The sequence below is a fragment of the Megalobrama amblycephala genome, linkage group LG9 (assembly GCF_018812025.1).
Source record: "Megalobrama amblycephala isolate DHTTF-2021 linkage group LG9, ASM1881202v1, whole genome shotgun sequence".
In the NCBI taxonomy this organism is placed as follows: Eukaryota; Metazoa; Chordata; class Actinopteri; order Cypriniformes; family Xenocyprididae; genus Megalobrama; species Megalobrama amblycephala.
This window is the reverse complement of record NC_063052.1, coordinates 31269510-31279608: the sequence shown is the minus strand read 5'-3', so window position 1 is coordinate 31279608 and position 10099 is coordinate 31269510. Positions and strand designations below refer to the sequence as shown.

At 35.0% G+C, this 10099-nt stretch overlaps 1 protein-coding gene across 1 annotated transcript; it reads left to right on the top strand.

Moving 5' to 3' along the window:
• The first annotated feature begins 919 nt into the window (after nt 1-919).
• Nucleotides 920-5780, top strand: trmt112 (tRNA methyltransferase activator subunit 11-2). Its single transcript, XM_048202804.1, has 4 exons — nt 920-1149; nt 1537-1638; nt 1816-1908; nt 5432-5780. The coding sequence occupies exons 1-4, from the start codon at nt 1075-1077 to the stop codon at nt 5528-5530; spliced, it is 369 nt and encodes a 122-aa protein (XP_048058761.1). The 5' UTR covers nt 920-1074; the 3' UTR covers nt 5531-5780.
• Nucleotides 5781-10099: the final 4319 nt, after the last annotated feature.

Below are 10099 nucleotides of genomic sequence, written 5' to 3'. Positions count from 1 at the left end.
GGACTAAAAAATCATTTCATATAGCTTGACCGAGCAGATTTCCATTTCTGTGTCATCCTTGAACATTGAATTAATAGATTTAAACATTTTATAGTTTTTCATATATAAGCTCAGCTCAGCTCTCCAATCTGCTATGTGCCCCATTGACAAGGTGATTTTTTTTGTTTGTTTTATGATATGAATATGAACATGTGCCATGCATAGTCTAAAACCAACATGTTATATGAGTTTCACAGACAAGGTTTAAGCTAGTCCTGGACTAAAATGCATGTTTGAGCTATTTGAACTGAAAGCAACTTGAAGTGACATTTTCATAAAATATGTCAGAGCCATTGTTTTGTCTCAAGATGTACACCAGTAATGTGTTACTCTAGGGTATGTTTATAAAAGCTACTTAAATACCCTAATTGAACTAAGGCCTAATCCTGGCTTAGTCTAAGCCCTGTCTGTGAAACCGGGCCATAATGGTATAAAATATACAATAAAGTAGGGGGGAAAGTAAAAAGTGAATGTCAAAAGTGTTATACAATGATATCAAATCCTTCTTTTGTACATCAAATACTGTAATTTGTCATTTTAAACAGTTTAGTACTCTTAAAAACATTTTGGCCCTGCCTGACGATCTGCCTTCATAACTCTGCCGCTTCTTGTCTGACAGTATGCCAGTGTTTTCTTGTTACCCAACAGCTATTATTAAAGATTATATTCAATTTTAGTTCGGAGCTCCTAATTCACAAACATTGTGATCATTTAACACGGTTTTGAACGGGAAGTTTGAAATCAACATTCAAAACCACCAGAAAACGCGTTTGTGTAATTGTAGTTTGAACACAACAATTCAAACACTAAGATATAGTCAGTTTCTACACAACGATTTAAAAAAATCTAGTCAGCTCTGAAATCACATCACAAGCGGAACCAAATACACCGCGCTCTGTTTCTCAGGGAGCTTGTTTTAGCGGTTGCACGCAGTCATCGCGATAAACGCATGTGGTTATGTTTGTAGTTCAACGCTTCTGTAATCATCAAACTTTCGTGCTTTGTTCCTGAAATAAATCGCCACATACTGCCGAAATGAAGCTGTTAACGCATAACATGTTGACATCACATGTGAAAGGAGTGGTTAAAGGATACCCACTTATTATCAAGGTGAGATTGACGTACAGTGTTTTCATTACTGGTTAGAGTTTATTTCTCAGATACACATCAATACAATATGCAGCAGTAATTTATTAGCACTTAAATGATTGTCCTGCGAACTCACCGCTCAGAATTGAAAGTTACAGAGAAGCTACTACATGTGCATGCTCATGTAACTTTTTTACCATAAAGATTTTTAGTTAAAAATAAGTGACTAATCGCTGTTTTGAAGTAGTCCTGCAGTGTGACAAATGTTAAATGAATTACCATGAGCTAATAACAACTGTTTAAATGCAAAAATGTATCAAATGGTTAGAAAAATGTTGAATTTAGAGCATGTCACACTACTGTCACTGATAAATCCGAGTCTTGTTCTGTCGTGGCTCATGAATGAAGGCAACAGAAGTGAAAGTGAATGAGTTGGAGTTCAATGCTCAGTTTGTGAGCCGGATGATTCCTAAGCTGGAGTGGAGCGCCTTGATCCAGGCTGCAGAATGGGTGAGTGAAGATGCTGTGCTTTTTATGCAATTTTAATGATATTCATTAAGGATGGTGAATTTGCACAACCTTCCACTAAGTGCTGTTTAGAAAGCAGGAGGTTTTTATCTGTGCATGATATAGTCGTATGAGCTGAAATTAGCATTGCACCACAAAGCTGATGTGTGTTTTTAACAGCTTGGACAATCTCAGGACCTGCCCAGCACACTCATACCAAACTATGAAAATGATGAGGAGTTTCTGCGCAAAGTTCACAGAGTTCTTCTGGAGGTGAGACGCATCAGATGAACAACCTTTTTGAAAGAACCTAATTTATTAGATTCATAGAAAGTCATGAATATTTTCTCAATGTATTTTCTTACAGAACATTTTCACATAAAGCCGAGTTCAGACTGCACGATTTTCAAAGTGGTCGGGTCACTGTTCTTTTCACACTGCATGACTATTGGCCAGCATTCAGTCGCTGCTGTGTTCACACTGCACGATGGATCGGCGACAGAAGGTTTCACACTGCATGACTTTACAATAGGAAGAATCGCCGACAACTCTGTCTGGCACGCAAACTACGTTTCACAACCAAACACACGCGAGATGTGACAAGGAAACAACGCGATATCATGCGTGCAAGACCAGAGTTCTCACGTGAGACTGGGTTTATTATTAAAAATGGTATCCCGCAAGAAGCTTGCAATACGAATTGCCTGTGTGCTGATTTGCAGCGAAAACAAGAAAAAGAAAAGAAGAATATGGAGGAGGAAATTGTTGGGGAGACGCGAGGAACAAGGATTGTGTGTTCTGCAATGAGAGTGGTCTGTAACTCCTCCCCGAACTCCCCGCTGCTCTGTATCTTGCTCTCTCATTGGCTGTCGGTCATCGCCGATGTAGTTTTCAGTCAGAACACTTTTCACACAGCAGGATTTTGAATCGCCGACAGGTCCAGATATTTAGCATGCCAAATATCTCACGGGCGTCGGCGACTCTTCTGCGATTCTCTCAGATCGTGTCTTTGCTCATTCACACTGCGTGACTGTCACTCGCGTGAACGAGTACCGATTTGCCTGTGATTTCGGGCATTTGTCAGCGATTGTCAGCTAAAATCGTGCAGTCTGAACTCGGCTTTACTGAGGTTCTCAGAAGCGAAGTCGTCATAGTTGGATGAACTTCGGAAACTACAACAAATATAATTTGCATTTTCATTTGCCCAATAGCAAAAGAAAAAAATCTGTAATAGTGTTTCTTTGACTTTCCAAAAGAGGAAAACAATTTCAAGAAATTGATTATGTTGGTCAAAAGAAAGAAAAAATGTAAATTGAGTCAGTCCATCCATCCGTTGTATTAGAAACACTCGTTAACTAATTTTCAGAAATGTTAATGTCAATACACAAAGTACAGTGTTATACAGTCATGGCCAAATGTTGTGGCAGAGACAAATCTTTCACAAAGCTTGCTGCTTCAGTTGTTGCGGTGTTGATTCACATTGTTTCTAGATTATTGTTCAGAGTGACCAGATGCATTTTAAATAATTGCAAAAAGCTTCATTGGCCAAAAAAAAAAGAACTTAAAGGTGCCATCGAATGTTTTTTTTTAAAAGATGTAATATAAGTCTAAGGTGTCCCCTGAATGTGTCTGAAGTTTCAGCTCAAAATACCCCATAGATTTTTTTAATTAATTTTTTTAACTGCCTATTTTGGGGCATAATTAGAAATGCGCAGTTGTGTTTATGAATTATACAGACTGCAAGTGTTTAAAAATGAAAATAGCGATGGCTCTTGTCTCCGTGAATACAGTAAGAAACGATGGTAACTTTAACCACATTTAACAGTACATTAGCAACATGCTAACGAAACATTTAGACAATTTACAAATATCACTAAAAATATCATGTTATCATGGATCATGTCAGTTATTATTGCTCCATCTGCCATTTTTTGCTATTGTCCTTGCTTGCTTACCTAGTCTGATGATTCAGCTGTGCACAGATCCAGACGTTAATACTGGCTGCCCTTGTCTAATGCCTTGAACATGAGCTGGCATATGCAAATATTGGGGGCGTACATATTAATGATCCCGACTGTTACGTAACAGTCTGTGTTGTGTTGAGATTCGCCTGTTCTTCGGAGGTCTTTTAAACAAATGAGATTTATATAAGAAGGAGGAAACAATGGAATTTGAGACTCACTGTATGTCATTTCCATGTACTGAACTCTTGTTATTTAACTATGTCAATATAAATTCAATTTTTAATTCTAGGGCACCTTTAATCACAAAAAACAAATTTCACTGTTTTTGGTCCTGGCACAAAATCACCAGATAACATCATATCATCAGCACATGTGAAAGTGTGCACAAGTACTAGTCAGGTCCAGGCACTCTCTCTTTCTGATTGGATTGTAAGAGCAGACTGATTGCTATAAAAGAAGGAAAGAAGTGCTTCCAGTCATTGTGTTCTTGTGTTTGCAATGGTTACCTCCATTGCAGCCATGATTTGTTTGCATCAGAATGGTCTCGCATGGAAGAAATTTGCTGCTAACAGTTTTGCACCTGAAAGAGCCATTTACCGGATCATCAAGAACTTCAAAGTGAGAGGTTCAATTTCAGTGAAGGAGGCTTCAGGACATCCTATAGTGTCCAGCAACTGCCAGGACCGTGTCCTCCTGAGAAGCTGCTACAGAATCATCACCAGTGCAGAGCCACTCATTAAATGGCAGCAGGCGGGTGTGAGTGAATCTGCAGCATGCAGCCTTTTGGACAATGCCCTGGTATCAAGAAGGACAGCACTTCTCTCCAGGAAAAACAGCAAGGACAGAATGAATTACAGAAGTAGGGCTGGACCTCAGAAGACTGCTGCAAAGTCATTTTCTCTGATGATGCCCCCTTCCGACTGTTTGGGAAAATTGACTGTCCAGAGAAGAAAAGGTGTGAGTCCTGTGTCGTGCCGGCAGTGAAGCATCCTGAGACCAAGTGTGGGATTGCTTTTCATGCAAGCGAGTGGGCTCTTACAGTTCTGCCCCAAAATCACTGCCAGGAATAAAGAATGGTACCAAAACGTCCTGCAAAACTTCTCCCAATGACCCAGGAGCAATTAGGTTATGATCCGTGCATTTCCAGCATGATGGAGCACCATGTCACAAGGTGTCACCATGTTGAAATGTTGGATCTGTTGCCAGGCAACTCCCCAGATATTCAACCCATAGAGAACCTGTGTCAGTCCTCAAAAAGACAGTAGACAAGCAGAAGCCCACAAGCTGTGATCAACTCCGAGCTCCAATAAAGCAAGAATGGATCTCCATCAGTAAGGATTTGGCCCAGAAGCTGCCAACACCAAGAAGGGTCAACACTGTAAATATTCACTCTTTGCATATATTGATTGTTTTGCCAATAAAAGCCTTTAAAATGTGAGAATTGCTTATTATTGTACAAGGTGAAAAAAATCTACAAATACTGAAGCAGGCAACTTTGTGAAACAAAATTTGTCACTGCCAAAACTTTTAGCAATGACTATACATGTACATTACATTTTTAAAATATAAAAAACTAGATTTACAATGTTAATAACTGAAAGTGCATCATCACAGTCTGAATGAACTGGGTCCATTATTAAAAATACAGCACAAGCTCATATTTTCACACTTCTTTTTAACAGATTAAAAGTAGATTTGTTTCTCATATTTTGTGCCATTTTCTGTGATTGATTTGCTCTGTACAAACCCATTTTCACATAAACATTAAATGTTTTATTTAACGAACTTTGCTGAAGGGAGTTAGTGCTTATAACAGTGTTCTCTCTTCACAGGTTGAGGTCATAGAGGGATGTTTACAGTGTCCTGAATCTGGCAGAGAGTTCCCCATCTCCAAAGGAGTTCCCAACATGTTACTCGATGAAGGCGAGTAGATCAAGCTGCTGCACGCATCCCAGAAAAGCTCTAGACTGTTTATTGGACCCAGATGTTTATTTTAGATATCTGGGGTGCCGTTTTCTTCAGAGGAGGATGGAAAAAACACCATAATCCACTAGTTATTCTGATTTACACCGTCATGTTCAGTGTCTCTTTCCATTTGGTTACTATGAGAATTTACATTCTGTTGTTTCTGTCATTGTATGTTGTGCTTTGTAAAATATTAAATAAATTTGTATTAATTTACTCTTAATTCTACACTTAATTAAATGTACAAATCATCTTCTATTGCTCATTGGTGCAACCTCCAAATAATAATTATCTTGTGTATGTGTGTGTGTATATATATATATATATATATATATATATATATATATATATATATATATATATATATATAAAAATACATACATATATACATATACAGTCCAAAAGTTTGGAACCACTAAGATTTTTAATGTTTTTAAAAGAAGTTTCGTCTGCTCACCAAGGCTACATTTATTTAATTAAAAATATAGTAAAAAACAGTAATATTGTGAAATATTATTACAATTTAAAATAACTGTTTTCTATTTGAATATATTTCACAAAGTAATTTATTCCTGTGATGCAAAGCTGAATTTTCAGCATCGTTACTCCAGTCTTCAGTGTCACATGATCCTTCAGAAATCATTCTAATATGCTGATCTGCTGCTCAAGAAACATTTAATGTGTACAATTGTACAAAATATTTGTGTACAATATTTTTTTTCAGGATTATTTGATGAATAAAAAGTTCAAAAGAACAGTGTTTATCTGAAATCTAATCATTTAAAATCATTATAAATGTCTTTACTGCCACTTTTGATTGATTTAATGCATCCTTGCTGAATAAAAGTATTCATTTCTTTAATTTCTTTTCAAAAAAATAAAAATAAAAATTCTTACTGACCCCAAACTTTTGAACGGTAGTGTATAATGCTACAGAAGCTTTGTATTTCAGATAAATGCTGTTCTTTTGAACTTTCTATTCATCAAGGAATCCTGAAAAAAAAAAAGTACACAACTGTTTTCAACATTGAAAATAATCATAAATGTTTCTTGAGCAGCAGATCAGCATATTAGAATGATTTCTGAAGGATCATGTGACACTGAAGACTGGAGTAACGATGCTGAAAATTCAGCTTTGCATCACAGGAATAAATTACTTTGTCAAATATATTTAAATAGTACACAGTTATTTTAAATTGTAATAATATTTCACAGTATTACTGTTTTTTACTGTATTTTTAATTAAATAAATGTAGCCTTGGTGAGCAGACGAAACTTCTTTTAAAAACATTAAAAATCTTAGTGGTTCCAAACTTTTGGACTGTACTGTATACACACACACACATTATATATATATATATATATATATATATATATATATATATATATATATATATATATATATATGTATTTATATATATATGTGTGTGTGTGTGTGTGTGTGTGTATATATATACACATGTATGTATTTTTATATATGTATTTATATAATATATATATATAATATGTATGTATGCATATACATATACACACACACACACATATATATATATATATATATATATGTGTGTGTGTGTGTATACACATATTTATACATATGTGTATATAGAGAGATGGACATTTTGTAATGTTTGTTTAAAATTTGTTTCATATTTGATTACAGAAATTGATATGAAATTACACTTATTTATCTCTAAATTGTGAGGCTTTTATATAGACCCGATGTGTTTTATATTCATATTTAATCAGCGTCTTAAAATTTACCAGTTGTTTTTTTTTACATGATAATACTATACTTAAATTTATGTATCATGGAATTCTATGAAGTACCTTAGAATACCATAAAAACTTCATAATGTGATTATAGTAGTCATTCAGTACCACAGCATTACTATTTGATGTCAGCTCTGTGCTTGCTTGAAATGATCTAGGTCAGCTTTAGTAGTTTCTTGGAACAAACTGTGCCAAAGCCTTTCATATCGCACAGAAAGCTCTGAGAGCAAGATGACGTGGCAAGGCAGGGACTATATTTAGTTTCAGGGAGGTGGAAGGAAAGAAACGGGATAAGCTGTTTTCGAGGTCTCTATTTTTAAATCTTATATTGCAATACCGCAGCTAACCACCAGAGCGACCTTTCATCCATCCGCGGCCGCCTGATGGCGCTCGAGACTCCGCATCCACGTCAGATTATTACACGTTTCCTCTGATTCGGTGTCAGAGATCAAACGTTGAATTCATGTTTGAACAAGAAAGTAGTTGGAATGATTAAAAAAATTCCAGCCCTCTGGTGTCTCTTTTTTGGTGGGGGTTTCTAATATGTCGTTTCTCCAAGGCTTTTGGTGTTTTATACCTTCTGCCTTCACTTGAAGTTCAATTACAGCCCTCTCAGCCAAACTATAATAATGTCATAATGGAGAGGTGGAGAGAGCAGCTACAAAGCTGTTTTTGAAAGATTAACGATCATGTAGATGCTGAACTGTAATTAAAAATGAGAAGAAAGATAGGGAGTGGAAGTAAAGGAAGGAAGGGTGTACCTAAAATGAAAGGATGGGAAAGCTTAGATTGAGGCCTTGGATATCTGTCATTTCTCTCCAGGAAACAAAATGGAAGGTGAAATTAATATCCAGTAAATCTATTTTAAATGTGTCCAGTGGGTATTTTTTTAAATGGGTCTGTTAAATGCATGATGGAAAATATTGGATTAGAAAAGCACATTGTCTTATTTCCAAGGTAAACAATTTAAGAAACAGTCGGTCAGTAATTTCATCCTGCAGTGGTGGATATTTGACTATTTGTAAAGATTTTTGGGAAACACTATTGCCAAGGAAAGATTCCAAAAAAATGTCACCATTGTTATGCAACAAAGGCGTCTGGAAAAGGCCGTCTGAGAAATACTGACATAACATTTCACAGGAAAACCGCCAAATATACTTCTGCTGCTTTGTTTTGGTCGCTTTTTAGAATAACACTACCAAACATTATTACTTTATTATATTGTTTATATAATGCTTTTATCTATTAGGTTATTTAAAATGCATTAAACATGTTCAAACAAGTAAATAAAAATAACACCTTTTCTGTGAAGAACATGTTTTATATTTCTGGATCAGTTCATTTGGATAGTTTTGTCGTGATTAAATGTCCAGATTGTGTAACTGTCTGGAGATAGTAAAAAAAATCTTATTAAAAGGCTAAAATCCTTGAAAAAGAAAATGTTTACATACAAGTTTGAAATATTTATTTCTTACACAATAAACATAAGGTGATTCAGCTTTGAATAGTGCCGTCAAATCGATTAATTGCATCTAACACACATATGTAGCTATATAATTTTTACAAACTTTTATGTTAGATGCGATTTATCGTGATTTATCGATTTGACAGCACTACTTTTAAAATATTTTTAATGTTTAAGATGTTTTTGTTGTTGACCAAATCAAAGTTAGCGTGGCATAACCAACAAGCATGAAGTCATTTTGTTGTTGTGCATGAAAATCACAAAACAGAGATATATTGAACATTTTATAATGACATTTTGTCATTTTTTTAATAAGTTATATTTTAAGGTGAAAAGGAACAACCCTAACAAAACTAATAATTAACGACACGAAAATTCCTGGTATTTATGAAAATATTATTTACCTTAAAGTTTGTTAAAGTTGTGTACACCTCAAATGTATTGAATTTGCAAAGAATGTTTCCTCAATTACACCAGTTGACTTGAGTCATTCAATTAAATGGTTAATTATATTTCTAAGAACTTTTAACTTTAGCTTTATATGTTGTGTTCGGGTCATTTTGACCCGGAGAGGATTTTCTTTTTCATTTCAAAAATTTCTTCTTTTCATTGGACTAAAAATTACAGATTTGCTCACACAGGGTACAAGTACTTTCCCAAAATTCTTTGATAATTTTTGTACTTTTTGGTCATTTTTCCCCCCATCTTGTTACACTTGTGGAGTTCCCAGTCAAATGACCGGCCTACAAAAAATTGCTTGTAAAAATGCTTGTTATGGCATTATCACCAACTATTGGATTTTGTCAACTGGTTTTCTGTCAATTAGGGCAGATTTTTTTTTTTTTTTTTTTTTTTTTTTTTTTTTAACCAACTGATCGTAGGCCTGATTGATCTGAGCTTATATTTGGTCAAAATGACCATCCATTGAAAATGCATGGGGGAGATCAAAAATAAGAGAAACATTTAATGTTCAGAAACGTTCATCATCCTCAGATCAATGAGGCCTACAATCAATCAGTTTCAAAAATAAATACAAAACCTGTCCTAACTGCAAAGAAAACAAGTTGACAAAAAGATTGAATCCAATATTAGGTGAAAAAAATAGCATAACAAGGGATTTATAAGCTATTATTTTATAGGCCGGAAACACCACAAGTGTGACTTTTTTGTACAAAATAAAAGCATTTCAAAACAAACTTACTGGTTAAACATTAAAGCACACTAGTGTGATAAACAGTGCAATTTTTACCATATCTTGTTGAATATTGTCAAAGTTATCCAAAAAAACTGAGGTGCA

What these genes read in the sequence shown, in the direction of transcription:
- trmt112 (XM_048202804.1), top strand. Translation starts at nt 1,075, where the DNA reads ATGAAGCTGTTAACGCATAACATGTTGACATCACATGTGAAAGGAGTG. An exon ending in TGATCCAGGCTGCAGAATGG is followed by an intron (nt 1,639 to 1,815) that starts GTGAGTGAAGAT and finishes TGTTTTTAACAG; the next exon opens with CTTGGACAATCTCAGGACCT. An exon ending in TTCACAGAGTTCTTCTGGAG is followed by an intron (nt 1,909 to 5,431) that starts GTGAGACGCATC and finishes CTCTCTTCACAG; the next exon opens with GTTGAGGTCATAGAGGGATG.